This window comes from Gossypium hirsutum, chromosome D06, assembly GCF_007990345.1.
Source record: "Gossypium hirsutum isolate 1008001.06 chromosome D06, Gossypium_hirsutum_v2.1, whole genome shotgun sequence".
Lineage (NCBI taxonomy): Eukaryota > Viridiplantae > Streptophyta > Magnoliopsida > Malvales > Malvaceae > Gossypium > Gossypium hirsutum.
Genome location: NC_053442.1, coordinates 27,110,758 through 27,133,275, shown reverse-complemented (window position 1 = coordinate 27,133,275; position 22,518 = coordinate 27,110,758). Strand labels below are relative to the sequence as shown.

The window sequence follows — 22,518 nt, the reverse complement described above, 5'->3', positions numbered from 1 at the left end:
CAACAAAATCCAAAGAGAAAGTCCAAATTTAGACTCTTCCTTCTCAAATTTCTAACCTTTAAACTTGGTGCGTTCTAAACAATAGTCCTGTTTCAGGCTCCTATATTATTTAGAAAATTTTCAAAGTAATATGCAAAGCTTCCTTTGTGAAAGTTTTATTAGTCCATTAATCATTATTCCAATGCAACATGCTTGCAAAAAGGGTCATAACAATGGATAAGAATAAAGTTGGTTCTGAGTATAGCTCGAAAGAACAAGTTATCAAAAATAGTAAAAAAGGATGACAAAGAACTTGATTGGGAATGTATATCTTGGAAAAGAATAAAGGTATTCCAAGAACAACAAATAATATGAGAATTGGGTGCCCCAGATATCGCAGCTTGAACTTCTCTGTACAAACTTTCTGAAGACCATTTTGAGTTTGACATGTGTTTAGGAGATCTACAGTGCTTTGTCGATGCCCCAAGATGTCGTCTACCCTTTCCTGTTGATTCAGGTATAACAAGATTACCACATGCCAGAAGATTCGAGTTGCTTTGATCGCTTCATGCCCCATTCTGATCAATATTTGAGCCGCCCTTTTCGGGTTTTCAACTCAAATCCCCTTTGGCCTAAGGTGGCCTTTGCGGGTTTTCCCCTTAGCCTCTCTATTTTTACTTTTTCATTTTTTCATTTTGACAAACCGTGGTGTCTGATTTTGAATTGATTACAGCCCTCAGCTATCGTGCTGTCATTCAAGTTCAATTCATTTTCTAATATTATCCTCTCTGGAATTCTATATCGGCATATGATGACATTGACGCATGCAGTAGCCTCTATCCATTTGATAAAGTAATTAATGATCTCGATAGTGAAGCAATGCCCATTAGAAGTCTTCGATAATGGTGATGTCCATGCCCCATTTTGCTCAAAATTTGAGTCGCCCTTTTCGGGTTTCCAACTCAAAACCACATTTGGTCACAAAGCGCCCTTTGCGGGTTTTCACTTTGGCCTCTTCTTTACTCTCTCCTTTTTCCTTTTTCTTCTCTCTTTTTTCATTTTCATTTTGACCTTGATTTTAATTTTTCTTTTTCTTCTTTTTGTTTTTGATTTTGATTTTGATTTTTTTTGAGCTCATACGGTTAGGCAAGTCATCGTTATCCCTTTCGAAGAATCTTCTTTGATATCAGACTTCCTTCATAGAGCCTTTTGGGGTGACACTATGACTGAAAAATTTTGATCTTCCTCTTTCATCAGGATGAGATCCAACAAAACTTGAAGAGATGAAAACTTGACTTCAAATGGGCAAAGTTATGCTGAACCAACGAGAAAGGCATTGCCCCGACGAAGAATTGCATCGTTCATACTGCAAATTTTTGCCATCGTGCTGTTGTGCAGATTTCATTATCAGCGGTTAACCCGGGCATATCCTGGCATGATCATACAAAAACATCTTTGAACCCTAGAGGTGACTCAACAAAGGCTTGCTTCATCTTTGCAATCAGGTCAATTCTAATATTCACCAAGCTCACAATTTCTAATGATTCCTTGTGAGGTAGGATCTGTCTATCCTCTTGTTCACCATCATCAACAAGTATAGAGATAAGCTACGATCTATGTCATTTTCAAAGTCATGAGATCCATCTAAACACATGCCTCGCTCAAAAGGAAAATCTGAGTTTGTAGCAGCGTCATTCACGTAATTGATATCTAGGGACCCATAATAAGTACCAAAGAATATACAAAAGAATGTATAAATTCATGAATAATTATTTGTACCATATGATTATGAATGAATGAATAATAATTTGGAAGAAAATTCAAAAGAATGAAAGAATCTGGAATTGTTTGCAAAGATGTATTTCATTAAAATAACAACATTCAGACATGAGCCTATTTCACAAAGGAATTTCTATCATTTCTAGGCTAAAAACAAAAAAAATGTTCTGAACATTACTCTAGATAAACTCTAAAAACTACAGGGATTTCTTCCGCAAGCCAATTGCTTAGAACGCTCCCAAATTTATAAGGGCGGACATCTAACAAGGTCCCTTTTCATTTGTGTCTTCAGACACATCGTTGATGTGAACATTTCCCAACACCTCTTCGTACACCACATTCGCCTCGTCATCAATATGATTGGGCAGCGTATTTTCTGCACTGGATGAATCATCAAATTTGACAACGCCTATATTGATGAGTCTTTCAACAAGCTTTTTGAAGGCAATGCAATTCTCTACTGAGTGCCCTGAAATTCCTGCATGATAGTCACATTGTGCATTTATATCGTATCATTTGGGATAAGAAGGTTGTAAAGGGGTCAACTAATGAGGAGCAACAACATGCGCATCGAACAAGCTTTGATACAGCTCCTTATATGACATCAGAATTGGTGTGAACTGGAGCTTCTCAGTACCTGGTTTCACTCTAGATTCTTGCTTTAAAGGGCTCTGATGGCTGGTGGTTTCCGTCTTTGGCCTGCCCACAGTGATTGGTTTTGAGTGGCCCTTGTTATATCCGCCTGTATTATCCCTTTTATTCCTCTTCTTCCTTAGGGTCTTTATAGTATCTAGGTACTCTACCCTCATCTGCTTTATTTCTGCTAGATGAGCAACAAGATTAGCTAAATTGTTCCTCAAATTGGATCCCGGGCCTGTCAGACAATTCACTGGTGTCGATGTACCAGTCTAATAATATTGGGATCTGATAGTAGAGAGTGCCCCTTATGGGCGCCCATCTGGCTGGACCTGGACACTTGTCGGAGTACAATCTAAGGAATAGGCAAGATCCTCATTATCAACCCCAAAGTAAACCACCGGGTCTTTCACTTCTTTTGACTTTCCAGCTAGCAATCGGTTGAATTGGCTTAAAATAGTTCTCTGCAACTCTAGCATCTGGTCTCTCATTTCCTGTTGAAATTTGGTCAACTGCTCTTGCATCTGTATTTGCATTCGCTCTAATTTCTCTAACCTTTGTTCCATTTCTCTAGTCTTTGCTTGGATACCGTGAGGGTGTTGGGTTGGTTGGTTTTCCAGGTTAGCTGAAATAAATTTACTCGATTAGACTCTTTCAATGGATTTTAATGCATGTGATGTTATGTAATGCAAATGCATGAAATGAATGCCTAAAGAGACGTTGATTCTGATTCAAGTACATTTAGAAAACTTTTCTAGAAGACAAATTTCTTTACATAAAACAGATACATGTACGGCCTCACCCTCATATTCCAAGAAACAACATCGATCTTTCTCTTCATCCGTATGTTTAATCTCGCTGGTTTCCAATGAATGTCCCTTCTTGCTCCTTGATCTTGGTTGTGATCCATCGTTTTCCTATCCTCGTAATGCTCATCAGATTCCTTAAGGGAATTGAAACGTCGAAGGCTCCTGGACAATCATCTTGAATCCTCGGGCCATAAAGTGAAGTCACGAACTCTTTCATCACCATTCCTGTGTTTCTTGGAATATATTCAGTTAGTCGTATTATTTTCCACTTTATCAAGGAATCCGTATTCCATGACAAGCTTTCTAAGTTAGTAATCAATCTTAAATTAATATCTCTTTCCTAAGATGCAAATGCAATGCAATCAAAACACAACAAGAGGGGTTAGTACCAAACAGAAGTAAACAAGGAAAACAAGGAAAACAAAAGTACTTAATCAGGTGACCACTAAGGGTTTGGAGTAGCTCTATCTAGGATGGGTTCCTAAGGTCTTCTACATGCGGTTTGGCTCTAAAGTCGAGGTACTCGAACCAGCAGATTCCTCGATCCTCACCCATTATAGGCTCATACAGATCGAGTTTGGTTCAGGGGAATACATTTCCCTATGGCTGCACGGAGATGAAAATCTCACGAAGACATAGGTACGGATGTATTCCGAAAGTGATCCACTATCCTGCATGGAGGTGAAAACCTCACGAAGGAGTAGCTTCTCACTCCCACTTAGAAGGGTAAGACTAAACAGTCCTTATGCAATATGAATGCCAAGATATAAAACTCAATTTACAGTAATCATACAAACAAATGCAAAGAGAGGATCGTAATTTTTCATATCAAATTTTCAATTTTCGATAATAAGACAAAAAAACAATCAATTTTATGGCTTGACTCTCTATCTTCCCCAGTGGAGTCGCCAAGCTATCGAAACCATTTTTTGAATTGAAAAATGGAAATCGATTTTGAAAATGGAAATTGGAGTCGCCACCGATCTTTTATTGTGGTGTGATCAGATCACCTTGAAAATAATTTTAGGTTTGTAAATTTTAAGAAAATAGGTTCGGAAGTCGGTTATGCACGAGGAAGGGTTAGCACCCTCGTAACGCCCAAATTTGGTATCAAATTGATTGTTTAATGTCTTAGTGTCGAAACTTTGAAAAGATTTTGAAATACGATCCTTTTATCTTGAATAAAATGAATTGAATAATAAGGCTCACTTACTTCAAGGAAATAAATTGTCACACTCAGTGAGTTAGAGTGCAACGTTTTAAATCCTCAAAATTAAGTTTGACTTTTAAAACCTATACATTTTGAGAAGGATATTCGATTCTTTAGGTCAGATGAGAAAATCGAAACCCAGTAAGTTAGGGTTTGATCTCACAAAATCCTAAATATCGAATATTGTCTTTATTTTCATTCGTTAGAAAAATCCTCGTTTCGAGAAAATAATATGTCATATCCAATGCATTAGGACACCACATATCGAATTCCCAAAAATGAGCTTATTTGGAAATCATAGGTTTTATTACAAAAGAGATACTCGGCTATCTAAATTCATCGGAGAAATTGAGGCCCAGTAAGTTAGGGCACAATTCTCTTTAGAATCATGAATAGCGTGTATTTTGACAAATTGTGAAATAAGATGATTCTAATGCTTTTATTGAAACACGAAAAAAAATGCATTGATTAAATGAACAATGAACCATGAAAAATTTAGATAGTAAATATACACCAATGAGTGATGAACGATAAATCAATAAATACAATGACAATAGTTCCAATCATGCATTATGCCACTATCAACATCAACATTCAAAAGTTATTAATTTAAAAGGAAGGTGCAATGTAACTAATTTAAAAAGAGAAAACAAGTGAGAAAAGAAATTTGAATTTAGCAAAGTATTTACACAAAATTGTACATTTTAAAAAAAGGATAATTTACGAAGATTTGAAATAATTTTGTAATAAAAAATGAATAAAAATGTTTAAATGAATTCTAAAGAAAGAATTATAAGAAGGAAATAAAAATAAATAAATAAAATGAATAAATCACAAAATTAGTATATGTTTTAAATTAAATAAGGAATATATGAAATGAAATATTTAATATACGTATTTAAATAACAATATATGTAAAAGAGGTTGAAATAAGTAAAATAATAATAAAATATTTATATAGAGAAAATAAGTAAAAATTTACAATTTGAAATTAGTGGTATATTATATACATACGTAAAAAATTTTAGTATAAATTGTATATACACATATAAAATAGAATTAGAATTATGAAATATTATTGTATAAAATTTTTTAAAGTTAAAAATATACACATATATGGTTTTAAAAAAAATCATAAAATGTGTACAAATTATACTAGTCAAACATAAAATCTATGAAATAATATATTACAAAAATTAAATAATAATATAGGGAAAACACAAAATAATACTATATAATAAAATAAAATAGATGTATATAACGATTAAGTAAATTGATGAATAATAAAAATAATTAATAGTGACAGGTAATAATAATGATAATAAAGAATAACAATGGATTAATTTAGAAATAAAACAAAACCCTAGGGGCGAATTTGAAACAAATAAATAAATGACTGAAATGAGAAACGCTAAACATTAAAGGGACCATTGTTGCAATTAAACGCATAAATTCAGGCACTTAAACCCAATCGTCGAAACGATGCCGTTTAATCACGGATCTAATTGAAATTGGAACTAAATATGAGGTAACAATTGAAAACGGATAAAAATCGAATTAAAATGAAAGCAAATGCGGAGGGCCTCGTTGCGCAATAATCCCATCAGACCCAAAGCGCGTGAATCCTTCCCTCGGGTCGGGTCACCGCGCGAGTCACAGGGCAATACGACGTCGTTTTACTGGCGTTATAAAAGACAGAAAATCTGCTTATCTATTCACTATTTCAAAATAAAAAAAGGAAAAGATAAAAAAGATAAAAAAAAAAACCTAAGGGCTTCGTTCCCTTCCCAAGCGTCGCTCTCTAAATCAACTCCGATCGTACCAGAGGAGGACGCGAGCTTCGACGGCGCCGACGTCAAGGTAATATACCCTCCTTTCTCTATGTTTTACATACATACATAAAAAGGTAACGAATAAAAAAAATAAAGTCGGAGAATCACCTTAAGAAAAAAAACTGTTTTCTATTACTTTTTTCAATAGTTTTCAATACAATATATTTTTTTAATCTTCTGCACCCCCCGGTTACAGGTTTTTTTGAAAGGCTTTTTATAGCCCCTGAAAGAAATGTAAAAATAATACAAACTTATTTTCTTTTTGCTCTGCATTCTCCTGTTGTTTGTTTGTGTGCTGCGTAGGTACGGCCGCACGAAGGTGGTGGCGTGGCCGCGTAGAGAGGAAGACCGAAGGCGCTGGAGGCTGTGCGGTGCGATAGGCTAGCTAGGGTTTCTGTTTGTGGTTTTGGGCTAGGGGTATTCGTGATTGGGCTAGGGTCTAGGCAAATTGGGTTTAAATTTTAATGGGCCTTAGTGGGTTAGCATTTAAGCATTTGGGCCTAGGTATATGGACTATTTCTGGACTATTATTAATTTTATATTTGGTTTATATTTTGATTTGATTCACGGGCCGGGCAAATTGGCCTAGGTTTATAATGGCATGTATAGGTTGTTTTGTAATGGTATTTAATGAATGTGTTAATGTAAGTTTTGGTAACTTTAAGCCTTGAAGTTATGTTTGATTTGTTGAACTATAGTCCCTTACCAAACCATGTCATTTTGGTCACTTTTAAGTACATGTATATAAGGTTCTTATGGTATGTTAGTAATGGCTTGATAATGGTCATTTGTGATATGTTTTGGTAGGTAATTAAACTAGGTTATAATGCTTGAAATAAGGAAATGTTGACTAGTTTTGGTATGTAATGTTTTGGTGTGGCGCCTTTGAATTGTATATTGGTTAGGTGATTTAGGATGTTTGAAAGGTCATGTTTATGCATGTTTGAAATGGTGTTTGAATCCCTTGAATGTGTGCTTAAATGGTTTGAATAATTATGCATGAATTAGGTATGAAATGGTTTGATTTTAGGTAAATTTTAGGTTCACACGGTCTGGGACAAGGGCCGTCATACGGTCGTGTGAGACCACGGCTTGGCGACATGACCGTGTGTCATGTGAGAATTTCTTAGGGTTCAAGTTAGTGAGTTACATGGCCTAGCACATGGCGTGGTACACTAGCGTGAGTGGCAACTCAGAGAGTTACATGGCCTAGCACACGGCCTGACACACGGGCGTGTAGGGCAACTCAGTGGGTTACACGGGTGAGGACACGGGCTGAGACACGACCGTGTGTCACTTGTTCGAAAGTTACACGGCCTGGGGTGATTTCACACGGCTGTGTGACCCTTGTTTTCAATTTTTGTCACTTTTTCCTAAACTTTCCATTTTGTTTCAAATTAGTCTCAAATTACTTCTAAGCTATTTTTAGGGCCTCAAGGGCTCGATTTAGGGACAAAATGCATGTGATTAAATAGATTATGATATGTTTAATTTATTTAAATATTATGATGTTAAATGTTTTTGATTGTATGGTAATGCTCTATAACCCTAATCCGGCAATGGAGACGGGTTAGGGGTGTTACACTTCATGTATAGTTTTTCTTGCTTCGTAAAATTGTTCGGATAAAAATCATTCATAAGCTTGAAAATATCTTCCATCCGAAAAGCTTTGTAATTATCGTGTGGATCCAAAGTGAAGCTCAAAACAAGTAACTGCACTACATCATCATTAAAGCGAAAATTCATTTATATTAGCAATGAATTGATACCAATAATGAATATATCAAAACGATAGTGATGCTCAATTGTGAGGTTATCAAATTGAGAGGTCTTTTGCGTAAGGAGCCAAGAGGAATATAATTTGTATTTTTCACTCTGTGCTCTCAGTCTCGACATCAAACTCCTTTCTTTTTATCTTGGCAGTGTCGAAACCTTACCAAAGGAAGATAATTCCTTAGCAAGACATACAAATCAAAATACAATAAAGTCACTAACATAGTATGTATGGGTATGGACCAAATCAATTAATTTTAAAATTTGGCTTCAAAATCCATGTGGGCCTCTAAGTTTAGTTTTTTAAGGTCTATCATACATTAATATTTAATTATTATTATTATTAAAGTTATATAATTAAAAACTAAAAATACTTTGTTAATATAAAGTATAATATTATAGTTTAAAGAAATAAGTTATATAAAATATAATTTTATCAAAAAGGACTAATGTTATACTATAATAAATCTAAAATATATGATAATTTATAAACAAAATATAAAAATATGAAAATTATAAAGGGACGACCGCCCTCCCGCGCCACTTGCATCCATCCCTGCTAGTAGGAATAAAAAACTTTACACATTTACCAATTAAGGATAGTAATATTTATAATTACAGTAATCAGATACATCGTCCGGACAGGACAGGCTGGATACCAGAGTTGTTTTTCCCAACAGTCTGTCTCTGACATAACACTTAACCACAATTATATAATATATATTCTACAAATAATTCAATGCATGCATCATCCTGATCACAACCTGATTGTATTTAATTTAAGTAGGCAAGTTTCCATATTTCTTATTTATGGGTATTTAAACGTTAATCAGATTTGAGCCTGCCACTTAATTGTGTAGTATTAAATATGAATGATTGAGTGAGTGGTGTAGATTTCATATCAATGGCAGAGTAGGGTTAGTATGTGAAGGTTCCTGGAGGTGTGGTTTTAATCCATATTATACTAATGCCTAGGGCTAATACTATAAATAACCCAAACCAGAGTCTAGGTTGGTGTTGCTGTGTTGGTTTTGCTGTGTTGGTGCAACAAACAAGAGAAGAAATTAGAGTTTAGAGAGCTTCTCCTATTTCCTCTTTCCATTCACTCGTCATTACTCATAATTATTAATTTATTGAGGAATCAGTTCCTGCATTTAGCTTTGTACTGCTAATAAGAAGCAGTTGAGATGAGTGGCATAACTGGAGTATGTTCCCGATTAATGGGAGAGTTCCTGCATGCGCTGGGAGGCGGAGACATACGACCAACTTCAGCAGCTCACGTTGATCCCACTGACCCCATGGCTCACAACTCACAAGCACCAGGTCATGAGTTGATGCTCCGGGCTCTCACTGCTGTGTTCGGCATGGACCAAAACAACGGCAGAATAAACAAGAAGAAGGCCCGTCAAGTGGTGGAGAAGCTTGGCCTGGTTGATCACACCGGGGAGGATGAGCAACTCGATGCTAGCTTTGACCTGGCCGCTGGTGCTGGTGGTGATGGGTTGGAAGAGGAAGTATCGGTGGAGGAGGTGCTACTGATGGAAGAAGAAGAAGATGGGTCCACGAGGAATGAGCTGCTACGGCAAGCCTTTAAAATATTTGACGAGGATGGCAACGGATTTATTGACGCAGTAGAGCTGAAGAGGGTGCTGCAATGCTTGGGGTTGGACAATGGGTGGGATATGGCTCAGATTGAGAAGATGCTCAAAGTTGTCGACTTGAACCTGGATGGAAAGGTCGATTTTACTGAGTTTGAATTGATGATGAAGGAGGCTGCTGCTGGCCTTAATTAATTAAATCACTTCTTAATTACTCCATCTATCTCTAGTTATTTTAACCATAATCTCGAAATTTTCTAATTACACTTTAAAATTTGATTTCTTAATAACTATTCGCATGCACAACTATTAATTATAATGTAATAGTGTAATTTAGTTCCAAAATAAATACGTGAAGCATGAAAGCAATTTGGCTAAAGGCAATTTCAGCAGTCAGCAGAGCTGGATCTAAATACTACTAGTAAATTAACTGGATCTAAATCTAATCGACAAAGCAAGCAGGGACACAGTAGATACATATAAAAATAAATTAATCCTTAAGGCCAGCTCATAGCATCACCACCAATTCCAATATTATTCTGATTGGAATTGGTGAAATCAAGAGTTGGCAGGCCAAGATTTGGTGAGTTCCCCATGTCTGTGAATCCAGCATAGGAAGAAGAATCTCCTTGAACGGTAATAGTGGGGGAGACATTTACCACCCGCCCAAGATTGTGATTATTAGTAGCAATCGGTTGCTGTGAAGTCAAGTGACTCTGAACAAGTTGATTCAAACCACATGTGAAGGAGCCTCCAGCTAGCATATCTTCAGCCAGCTTTACCTATATATGTATGATGTAATGATTATATTACCCTTTCAGACTTTGCCTTATGAAAGGAAAATTACAAGTATGCATCACAATAAATACCTAAAGTAAAGAAAATCCGTACCTTGTGCCTCAAGGCTTGCACATTTGAGGTGAGCACTCGATTGTTAGTGCCAACATCACGAATTAGTTGATGAGCATTAGTAAGCTGCTTGAATAGGGAATCATTTTCTCCCCTTAATTGTTCAGCCTTTTCAAAGAAATATTAAGAAAAATAATTAAGGATTGTGCTTCTATAAGGTTTACAAAAATAGTAAATATATGTAGTAGTGACCTGGAATTCAAGTTCTGCCAGTTGCTCTTGCTTTCTTTTCCTTGATCGCCTGGCAGACTCCCTATTAGAAAGCTTCCTGCAGGAAATAGAGTTGCAGTATTGGGGATTCCGCATTCATTTTACCAAATACCATATAGGTATATAATAGAAATACCTGCGGAGGCGTTTCAAATGAGAGGGGTCTAAGCTCTGTTCAGACTGACCAGCATCTGCTTCTTCTACTCCTCCTTCTCCTCCTTCATCATCATCATCATCATCATCATCATCTTCTTCTTCTACATCGTCGTCATCATCATCGGACGGATCATGATCGGAGGAAAGAGTTGTAGCTCCTCTAACTTCATTCTCCCTACTCCTATAGTTTGAGTTATTCCCTTCACACACTGTACTTCCCCACGACTCATTTCCTAATTTGTATATGTACATACATCCAAGAACCTAAGTTAAAAGTTGAAAATTTGTATCTATACGTAAGTAAGAAAAAAGAAAAGAAAAGAGAAAGTACCGCAGAAGGATGATTGAGAATCAAGGTGTGAGGTAAGCGTCTGTGACAATAATACATGTGTTTGAGGGCTAAGCTCAGCTGCATCTCCGGAAAATTCAGTGAAGTGGAAAGAATTAGAAAGATGGGCGATGGGCGGATGAAGAGCGAAATCAGGGAAGGCAGAGGGTGCAGGGATGGTGGTGGTACTCATAGTGCTCCTGCTGAACTCCTCAAGAGCCAACTCCGAGGCGCTCCGCTTCATCGTGTTTAGCTCGTCAATCAGTTATTAAGACAAGGGAATTTAAACGTAAGTTGATACATTAGAGACTGCCACTCATCTTAAAAAACAATATTAAGAAAAGGTAGTGCTTTAGCTCATCAAAAGTAAAGTCCTAGTCCTAAATCCATTTTCACAAAAAGTAGCAAACCCAGAACACAACAAGAAGCTAAAGCTAAAGATGAAGCCTAAAGCTTTTACTTTACTTTTTGACTGCTATTAATGTAATACCTAACTAATTTAATTGCTGCAATTGTTGCCACATTGAAAGTTGAAAGCACTGCTACCATACGATCATATGACTGCCATGCCACCATCTAAAAGTTGCTTTCCTTCCATCGTAAGGTAAGAGAATCTCTAAAGTGCCTAACGTTTTACTGTATCTTTTAATACCGGCCAATCTAGATTTTCCTCATCAATTATTATGTAATATTGGAGATTAATTTAACACTTGGAATTTTTTATTAAAATCACAAAACCATAAAGAAAAGCTTGCCCCTAAAATATATTATGAAGAAATGAGAAAAGGCCACTGAATGAGGACGGGGGCAACTGTTGTTGGATTATTAATAAGGATTTATATTTCATAGTGCTAATCAACCACAATATGCTTTATCATCAAGAATTTTTAAATTAATTTTTTTATTTCATTTTCAATGATGTGTCCTTAATGCACTCATACTATATAAAATTAGAAATAATAATTAGGCAAATTATTGGTTTTGTTTCCATATTACTTGGATTCAAATAGATACAATTAAATGGTTATGTTCATTAAATTTGAAAATTGTTTTTGTAAGTATTGCAACATTTTTCAAATATTTATATTATTCTAATAACTATAAATGAAAAGATGTAAATAATAAAAAGTTATAACTTTTGATTACTGATAAAGAATTATGCTTATTCATAATAATAATTTGTCTCTTAAATATCAAGAGTTATATCACTCAAATTTTTAATAAATAATTATTACTTGAATAATTATGTTTATTTAAGAGATATTACTTGAATAGTTGTATCTCTTACTTTAATAGTTATATCTATGTAAGAGATATTAATTGAATAATTATGTTTATTTAAAAGATGTGTGATGGTCACAAAACTAACTAAAAATTTGACTAAGGCAAGTGCACCTATCAATTAATAGTATAGTTATGATAAGTAAAGATACCGTTCCTACGAGAACTACAAGTACTAGTAATTAATGTTTTTCTATTATTTAACCGAATAATTCAAATAATTGATTAAAACTAAAATTAACTAATTCAATTGGCTGACGAACGCGGCAAAAAACAAAACACGAAAGTAATCGAATAACAACCAATAAACGAAACAATACCTAGGTAAGAATCTGCCTAGATTTCATTCATCATTATCAATTTAAATTACGTAATTTCTTTACTTAGCACCTTAATTCGTAGAAACCCCTAAATTATGCTAATATCTCTTTCGAGCAAAAGAGCAACTGACTCTAGGTTGATTAATTGAAATTTCTTTCTAATTAAAATTCCTATTATCGCATTAACTCGTGCTATGGATTCCCCAATTAGATTTGACTCTAATCGAGTAGATTTATGTCGTCTTATTTCTAGGATTGCATGCAACTCCACCCAATTATGCATGATCTAATCTTAAACAGGGTTTATTTAACCACTGATTTAAGCACATTGAACATGGATTAATACTCTAGGAATATCAAACCAACAATTAAACACACATAATTGAGAACAAAAAAACTAAGTATTTAGTTTGTAAAATAGAAATCAAACGACAGAATTCATCATAGGGTTCATCTCCCCTTGGTATTTAGAAAATTAGTTCATGCTTGAAAAGAGAAAAATCAAAGATACAATGTAATCGAAAGAATAAAAGAAACTCTTGATAACTCCCTAAGAAATCAATTGGGAATCTTCAATATTGATGGAAATTTGCTTTATAGTCGGCTTCAATGGTGTGTTTCGAGTCGTTTTCTTGAGTGCTCTTTGACGGCTCCCTCCTATCTTCTTATGTTTGTCATATATACATCTTAAAATGCTTGAGAAACCTAAAAATTATGATTTTTCGCTATTCAATGCACAATCTCATGAAATCGACACAACCTACAACACACCCATGTGGTTCACACAGTCGTATGAAAAGGTGTAGCTTGTGTGGCTCATTCAGCTTGCTTCGACACTCCGATTTTTTCTCTTTTTCCTTCCAAGTTCTTTGTTAAGCATTAAAACATGAATTTTAAAGGATTGAGAGTATGAAACTGACAATTAACATCGAATAATCACCCAAACGCATTAAGAATGAGATTAAAACATGTTACTTTTAGCACTTATCAAATATCCCCACACTTAAGCGCTTGCTTGTCCTTAAAAAAAATTCTCAACCCACATTCATGTTAACTTCCCTTAATTTATTGTTTTACCTGACAATGTCCTAGGATAATCTATAGATAATTATGCATTGGAAATTTAAACTAATTTGACACTAAAGAATACAAACAATCCAAGCAGAAATCTTTTCTAAGGCATGCAAACATAGACGTCTCCCCTATCTCAATAATTACTTGAAATTCAAACTAAACAAGAATTAACACATTCACTAAAATTCACTCAAAGCACTCAAGGTGTTTAAGGTTCAAGTAATGTGCACTCAATAATCAAACAAGAAATGCTATTACCATAGGCTTGCTTGAAAATTAAATCTCCACCACTATAGATACAAGAAGACAACCAATCAAGAAGTCTTTACGAGGTTGTAACAGGGCTTAGGTTAAAGGTACGAAAAAAGTCATAAGAGGTGATTACAATCGAGTCGAATTGATAGGTTACCAAACCAAAAGAATCAATTGGTGAATTACAAGAATTCAATATCAGTGAGAAATAAATAGTGGATGTGAGCTTTTATACAAAAGATGAGAGTAACGATTCAAGCTCAAATAAGATAGTAAGTTTTATAACCTAAATACTAATTTCTTAATTGATCAAGATTGCTAATTTTTTTTTCTTTTATTTTGGTTTTTTTAGAACAAAGAGAAATTCAACAATACAAAATGATAAGACATAGTTAGGAAACTAACCAAATCGAATCTCAACAAAAAAAGGAATCAGTTAAAAAGGTGATTTACAAAATTAATGTGGTTTTTGGGTTAACATGAACGAGTGATAAGTAAACAAAAATGAATTAGGATCAACGGGGTTTACTAGGAGGTAATACAACGAGTAAGCTGTTTAAAGGTTAATCGGGTTAAATCCTAAATGCCTCTATCATTTTAGTATATCAAATCAATAATGCGATCTCGACATGTATAACCAAAACAAGTTCTAGAATAACAAATCTAGTTGACATACTCACAACTAAAAAAATGAACATGAAAGAATAGATGATCTATAGGCTCAAAAGGTCACAAAAAAAGGTTTTGGTGTCAAACTTGTAAACTTAAAATTCAAGATAATGCTTTAGTTCGGGGAGACAACCTAAAATAATAGTTTTTTGAAAATGACTTATCATGCTTGGCTCTCTCTTGCCTTAAAATATAAATAAAACAATGCATAAAAATCCACAAATTAATCCCAAATAGAATCAATAAAAACTTTAGATTTAGAAAAATTAACTCTAATGTAAGGTTTGAGGATATTACTTAAACATGAATAACAATTTAGGGACTGTGTCGCATAAACATATAAATTTCTCCCTACACTTAAGATATACATTGCCCTCAATGTACAAGCAAAGATAGTCACAATAAGTAAAATATCATAATAAAGGGAGGAAGAGAATTGAAACTGCCTTGATTTTGGATGAATGAGTCAAGATAGTGAAATCCAAAAATGTAGGAGATCCTAAATTAATTGCATGTTTCTGTGCACACTAATAAGAAAATGGACAAAAATGAAATAAGATAAAGAGGTAGCAGAACAAACAAAAAAATAGTTAAATAACAATAACAATAAAGTGTATAAAAAACATAACATTCCTGAAAAGAAGAAGAAAAAATAACAATAAAAATAAAAGTAAAAAGAAAAACAAAAAGAAAAACAAAAACAAAAACAAAAACAAAAACAAAAACAAAAACAAAATAAAACTAGGTAAAATCACAAATCGACATCACAAGGAATATCAGGATCGAGAGGCTTTCGGTCAGTTGTGCGAACTGGTGACAAGAGATGAAAGTGTTAGCACAACTATAGTAAATAAGCCTCCATACGATCGTGCTGCTATTGTAAGCGTTTGATCTACTCTGTTTACTGCTAGACTCGTCCTAGCTCTGGGATGACAACGAATCATCCGCATGTGATTCATAATTATCAACCTTTAAAGGGCCATCTGTCCAACCAGGCTAAAAGAGGAGGTTTGCTCCGAAGTGTTGAGAAGTCCAAAATACCTCACCAGATATAGATTGGTCCCTTCTTATGCCAATCCGATTGGTGGCGACAACACTGAGCCACAAAATATGCCACATCAATCGGGTGGCGCTCCTTTATACTCCATAAAAAATATGCATCCAAAGTACTCATGACCCTCGTGCTTTCTTTTCATCATATCACTGTGTGTACCAAAATGGTATGGATGACACGTAAAATAGGGGGTAAGCATGTGGCCTTCGACTGGCTCGAGTTATATGGCAGTTGAGTTTCAGCAATGTCAGACCAACAGAGGGGAGCCGGTCAATAGACTTGCTTGGATAATGTCAAAAACTTGAGAGTGCCCATAAAATCATCAGAATATAATCTGAGTGCAGCTCCAAAACCTAGGACACTAAAGTAACATGTCATATCCTTTAGTCAAATTGAAATGGTGCTAGACTCATCCCACCATGATATAACTGTCTGTAAAAAGAAAGTAGAGAAGAACTCCAATGTGAGTTCTGCGTCGGTGGGCTCTATTATGGTAAAGAACTGGTCCCATGGTGCTATGTTGATCAATACACGGACTCGGGCAGACAAACCGACTGCCTGTAGAGCATCCCAATCAATGCACCGACCCACTCGTAAAGGTCACTTCTTCAGGTGCTAGTATTGGTCCTCAAGTAGACCTGGACTAAATTGGACAAACAGGTGTCTGGTGATCGTGGTCTAAGCCGAAGGTGAAGATGCACCTATTGGTTTTTTCTTTTTATAGGAGGGGACAGGGACCTTAGTCTTACCTTTTGTATTCGTCATGATGTACTTGAAATAACAAATGACAACCAGATATCAGAAGGGAAGTGAAACACTAATTGGGGAATATCAACATCAACATGAAACAAAATCAATGTCAAAAGTCATGTATTGCAATAGACAATATATATTTGACACAAGGCACTAATAGACATAAAGTCAAAATAACATCGCCATCAGGTTAAACTAGACTAGGAAAGACATGAAATCAAACTAAAGCACCAAATAGGGGATAAATCAATTTCAGCAGAGCATAAAATGTAAAGCAATTAAATAAAAGTAGGCATAAAAAAGGCAAATAAAAGATAAAATAAAAGATAAAATAAAATAAAATAAAAGAAAAGAAAAGAAAAGAAAAGAAAAGATAGAGGATAATAGTAAAGAACAAACGATGGTCCAGGGTTTAATTGTGGAGTCTACGAACAACGACGTGTAGAAACAGTCGACGACAAAGACATAGGACTAGGTAGAACGGAGAGATGGTGGCATGTGGGACAGAAGCGGTAGGGTTTGGAAGGAGAAGAAGAAGAAACAGGAGAAGGGAAAAAGGTTGGGGAAATGATGTGGAGGGGAAACGACACTGATTTTAAGAGGGAAAGGAGAAGGGAAAGATGAGAAAAGGGAAGAAAAATGGAGGAACTAGCCACGTGAGTGGCGAATAGTGACCAAGGGGACGGATGGTTGCGAGGAGAGAAAAGATGGGCCGGAGGACTGGAAAGAAACTGTGGTTCATGGAAGAAGGCTTGCGTGAGAGAATGAAAGGGAAGGAAAGGAAGAAGGGGGAGGAAGAAAAGAGATCGGGGAAAAAAATTTAGGGTTTCAAAGAGAAAAGATGGGTATGGTTGTGTATTTAGCCTGTGTCAGGTCACACGGTTGTGTCAATTAACTGTGTATGTCTTTGAGGCCATGTGGCTCTTACCATACCCCTTCTTAACCGTCAAACGACTGTGTATATAGGCCGTGTTGGATCACATAGCTGTTTCACTCGGTCGTGTATATCTCTAAGCCAGTGTGGGTCACAAGAAAGTTTTAAAAAGTTACTCTAATATTCACACGATCCATAACATGCCCGTGTGTTTAAGCGGTGTTGGTGACCTGCTATCAAATATAGTAGTTAATTCGGGCCAATTCCACATTTGAGGAGCTTGTTCTTTAAGAAAATTAGGATTTTATAATTTGGTTTTAGTATTTAGGCATTGGGATTAAAAGTTAATAAAAATAAGTGTTTTTAACACATCTTGTAAGTGTTGTAACCCAATAGGTCGACACGGGCCTTAAGTTGTGCTAGTTGGTTTAATTGAGTGTGTAGGATGGACAAATAAAGGCTCAATTGACGTGGAAGCAAAGGTCAAGTGATACACAAGCTTCACGGGACGTCAAAGCACCAAACAAACAACACAAGGCATATCTTTGGTGTCATGTCGCACCATGTAAGGGGTGTGGCATGACACACGTTGATGTGTTGCCTAAGTTCAGTGAGGTTATTTGCGTTTATGCAATCAAACTTATACAAAGACCTAGGACATGTTGAAGACCTAATTTGGGCTGCCAACACCTCTATAAATAAGTTATTAGGGGTTGAATGTAACCATGTTATCCTAGATGCCTTCTGACTAGCTGCGCGCATGCGAATTAAAACAATGATTTTGAAATGCGGGCCTTAACTGCAAGCAGACAGTGTCAGTTGTAATATTTATAGTTCTGATGAAACACGAAGTATTCCAAGGGGTTGAACTGAAAGGAGATGGTGATTGAGTAATAATAAACATACACTCTAGATTCTAAGTGGCTATTGGTACGATTTTATAATACGACAAATCACAATAAGAAAATATTACAAAGAAATTAAATACACTACTCTAGGGACTAAATTGTAAAAAAATTGCAAAACTACGAAATTAACTAAGAAATGACGAACGATGGTCAGTTGACTTCAATGTGGGTTACCAATTTTTGAATGGGGGACATCAATCGCTTAAATTACTAAAGTTTCTTAATTTTATCTCTTGATCTCAATTTTACCAAATTAGATAAATTAGGTTTATCTCTTGATCTCACTGGGTAATCTAAGACAAACGAATTGGTGCTCAACAAGATTACCTTTTGGTCTCACTTGCCTAGATGTTCCCTTAGGGTCATCACCCATAAATTTTTATGTTTATTCAAATTAATCTAATTTTTTACGATTTGATCTTTTATCCAACCCCCTTAGAGGTTTAGCTACTCAGGCTGAGAATATAACTAACAACTATGGAAATAAAAAGTAAGGCATCCATGAAATTAAAGTTTAAGAAAAATATAAAAGTTGAGATTTTTATGCAAGAAAACTTAAAGAAGATGAAACTAAAAGCATTCAACAAGAAAATCTAAAGCTATAAACATAAAAGGAACAAACTGTAAAGGGTTTAAAGTAAAAGAAATTGAAATACATTAAACTAATTCTGAAGATGTCTTTCGACCAAGGTACAGGGGCTAAAAGTGAAAATAAACCTAAGCTACAATGATAACTAACTTAACTACCACGAAGAACAGCTAAAACAAGAAAAAATATTGCTAGGAAATGTAAAATCTACAGGTAAGGAAATGAAAATAAGAAACCTTAAAAAAAAGAATAAGAAAAATCTAAGAGAAAACTTAGAGAAAATAAAGCTAAAAACTAAACTAATGTGTGTCTCCTCTCTCCTCAGTCAAGTTGGCTATTTTAGGCTGATGGCTAATGAAATTTTGTTGCCAAAATTTCCCTTACACGGGCCTTGTATGATTGGTGTGTCAGAATGAAAAAGGCTACCCTTTTTTTCCAATTTGTCCCTTCAAGATATTGATATTGCGATACCCAAGAATAAGATATCGTGATAACCGGGTTAGTTTTGAACTTGGGGGTATTCTTTGAGGGTGGATAACATAATACCCAAAGTGGATATTGCGATACCACAGAAGGGTGGTCTCCAATATTCAAGTCTATTAGAGGTATTGCGATTCCAAAGTTTGGCTATGGCGATACTTTTTCCTTTTGTGCTGTTTTCTCTTGTTTTCAACCTCCAACACGTCCCTACACGTTAGGGCCCCCAATGGCACTATTGACCAAATTGGGTTACAAAAATGAGTAAAAATGAGACATTTACACTTATTAACTTAAAAATCCAAAAATTACAAAAAAACTATGAAAAAAACATTACTTTGCTTGAGAATAAGCTTCTTAAGTATATTGGGAAATCCTAATTTTTCATATCAAATTACGATAGAGCAAATTACCCCACACTTAACTTTTTGCTTGTCCTCAAGAAAACACACCAAACATGCAAAAGAAAAGATGAATCTTGGACTGAATCAGACAATTAAGTCACATAGTGGTAAAACACTAAACTCGTACAAGTACTACCTCACATTTAACTTATGAGTGATATTTAGCTTACTTGTTTATTCCTAATGCAAACATAGTTAGTTCACTAAGTTAAAATGTCAATAGATGTAGAGGCAATGGAAATGAACATATGTACAAATTTTATCCATCAAAATAAATTATGCGGATCGCTCATAAATATTTAAAAAAGGATTGGTCATATTCGTTCAAACAAATGCAAGCTATTTATGAATTATTGTGTTGGTGGCTTATTCAGGTCCTAAAGGTCTTCTAGGCTTGTAACGTTCTGAGGCTTAGGATGGTTCAAAATTCAAACAATAGATACTAAACTGGGTTCAAGCAGTAGAAATGGTTAAGCACATGACATTGTTCCCTATTCACCTCTAATTAATTTGCATGCTCACTTCCTTATTTCTCCTTCCATCGCCAACCTATTTATCCCAAAATGTTAGAAGGTATTACGTGAGATTAGTAGGTATAAAAGTTTGTAATCTTAAATTGAAAGATTTTCATTTTCAAGCTTAATTTTGGTTTAGCTCTCTTTTTCTTTATCTTGCACTCTTTCGTTCAACCCACTCTTTTTTTAACGTACTAATTTGCGAAATCTCTTCATTCTTTTTCACAAAAAGCCACCATGATGTCTCTACTTAACCTTTAATTTCCATGGCTTGTCATCCATTACATAGTGCATTTCAAAAAACAGAATCGAAAAGGATTAAATGCTACACTTGTTTAGGTTCAAGGCTTTGATATTAAGGCTTACAAGAGAAAGAGTACTCAAGGCTCAAAGATATGGGAACTAAGGGTATATAACAATAGGTAAGCTTTTGGTCTCAAGGTTATTTCAAACAATGCCTAAGGTCATTCCCAAATCAATCACCTAACACCAATTCTTTCAAGCATACATCTATTTAAACAAAAAAATTAACAATTCAAATTATTTATCTACAAGGATCCATATACTTTATTCATCTTATGGTACACTTTTTACATTTTCATTTAGGTTATTGCCTCTAGTTTATTATACACATTAACTAATTGAACTAATTAGTCTACAACTAAGAATAATACATTATCTAGTATCATTCAAAATTTAAAAGTTTGGCAATTCTATGTACTTATACAATATGTACAACTACTGACTTATTACCTAATTATAGTCCACTCACCATGCAATTAGAAAAAAACAAAAAATGAAAAATATTTTTGGAATTTTTTTGAAAAAGGTCAAAAATTAAAGATAAACACAAAAAATAGCATAAAAGCAAGAAAAATAAAACACATAAAACTATGTGCACCCTCACACTTAGACTACACATTGTCCCTAATGTGTCCCCCCAAAATAAATAGGAGGTTACCAGACTTCCCTAAAATGGAATGTTAGACTAGCTCAGGGGTCGACCTCCTCGTTGAAGCTCACGAATGTAGTGTAGCCTTTTAGGATAATTCACTGCACATATAACAAACACACAAACAAACAAAAATACTAATAATGGAAAAATAAAACATCCAAAACAAATCCAAAAGTAGTTTATAGTTTACATGCCGCATAAATAAATAAAAATAAAATGTAATGCGAACACATGCAACTAATTCGAGTCATCAGAGATCAATTCTAGATCCACAAGGTACTTCCCTTTTCCTTTTGTACTTGAGAATTTGAAACGTCGGCTTAGTCTTTCTTTAGATCCTTTTAAAACGATCCCTCCTCTCGTCGGTTGCACAGATAGTAACATTGCGCTTGTTGCATTCTAAATTTTATTGGGTGTTTTGTTCCCTATTTTGTTTGTTCTTTTCTTTCTTCATATTCTTCTGGTCTTCCATTCCACACCTTTCTTGAACATGAGAATTTTTCGGTTTCATTGGCCAAGCTAGCTTTTCTCCTCCATGTTTACTCGCACATCTTTCCACATACTGCTTCATAACTTTGATCATTTAGGAGTTGTAACATCTTGAATCCACCAGCTCGTCAAGCCATTTTTTAATGCCTTCCAGCATGTTTTCTACTTGTGATTTTATTGGGTACAATGTCATCCACTCTTTCCATTTCTTATGTCTTTGTGCCGATTTGTCACGTTGCTCCTACTGGATTGCCTTGACTTTCTTATAAATTGAATCACCTATCACATGTGTAGCTGGTCGATGAAATGGTTGAAGCGACTCCATAGGCACTTTTGCAGCTTTGCATAAGCCCGTGACTAGATGTGGAAAGAAAACCCCAGCTTCATCTCGGATCATACAACATAGCATAAATTTGTAGATCCATGTCACTACACAAATGTGTTTTCTCTATAAACTAGAAGCCAACAAAATGGCTTGGAAAGGATCAATAGTTCTAGAATTATGTACGGGGCTGATTTTTGTGCGAAGAAAATGTATCCAGAGTTTGACTAGTAGAGTGAGTAGGACTGAATTAAACGAGAGGGGTAGATTCATATAAATATCTCATTCCTACTCTCATCAACCTTCCGTCAAGTAAAGCATTATAGAGTCTAAATCTATGCCACCGAAATTTCTTAATTCGAG

General features: G+C 35.0%; 2 protein-coding genes across 2 annotated transcripts; one reads left to right on the top strand and one right to left on the bottom strand.

Moving 5' to 3' along the window:
- The first annotated feature begins 8,613 nt into the window (after positions 1–8,613).
- Positions 8,614–9,933, top strand: LOC107902004 (calmodulin-like protein 2). The gene has a single exon (XM_016828202.2). It carries the CDS (start codon positions 9,206–9,208, stop codon positions 9,809–9,811), a length of 606 nt encoding a protein of 201 aa, XP_016683691.1. The 5' UTR covers positions 8,614–9,205; the 3' UTR covers positions 9,812–9,933.
- An 86-nt stretch (positions 9,934–10,019) lies between these two features.
- LOC107902003 (basic leucine zipper 9) lies at positions 10,020–11,745 on the bottom strand. Its single transcript, XM_016828201.2, has 5 exons — positions 11,223–11,745; positions 10,872–11,124; positions 10,718–10,793; positions 10,508–10,633; positions 10,020–10,398 (listed from the first exon to the last, which is right to left on the bottom strand). The coding sequence occupies exons 1-5, from the start codon at positions 11,461–11,463 to the stop codon at positions 10,114–10,116; spliced, it is 981 nt and encodes a 326-aa protein (XP_016683690.1). The 5' UTR covers positions 11,464–11,745; the 3' UTR covers positions 10,020–10,113.
- Positions 11,746–22,518: the final 10,773 nt, after the last annotated feature.

Coding starts and splice junctions, on each gene's coding strand:
- LOC107902004 (XM_016828202.2), top strand. CDS start 9,206: ATGAGTGGCATAACTGGAGTATGTTCCCGATTAATGGGAGAGTTCCTG.
- LOC107902003 (XM_016828201.2), bottom strand. CDS start 11,463: ATGAAGCGGAGCGCCTCGGAGTTGGCTCTTGAGGAGTTCAGCAGGAGC. Junction 11,125..11,222: donor TTCTCAATCATCCTTCTGCG/GTACTTTCTCTT, acceptor TATACAAATTAG/GAAATGAGTCGTGGGGAAGT. Junction 10,634..10,717: donor TGGCAGAACTTGAATTCCAG/GTCACTACTACA, acceptor TTCTTTGAAAAG/GCTGAACAATTAAGGGGAGA.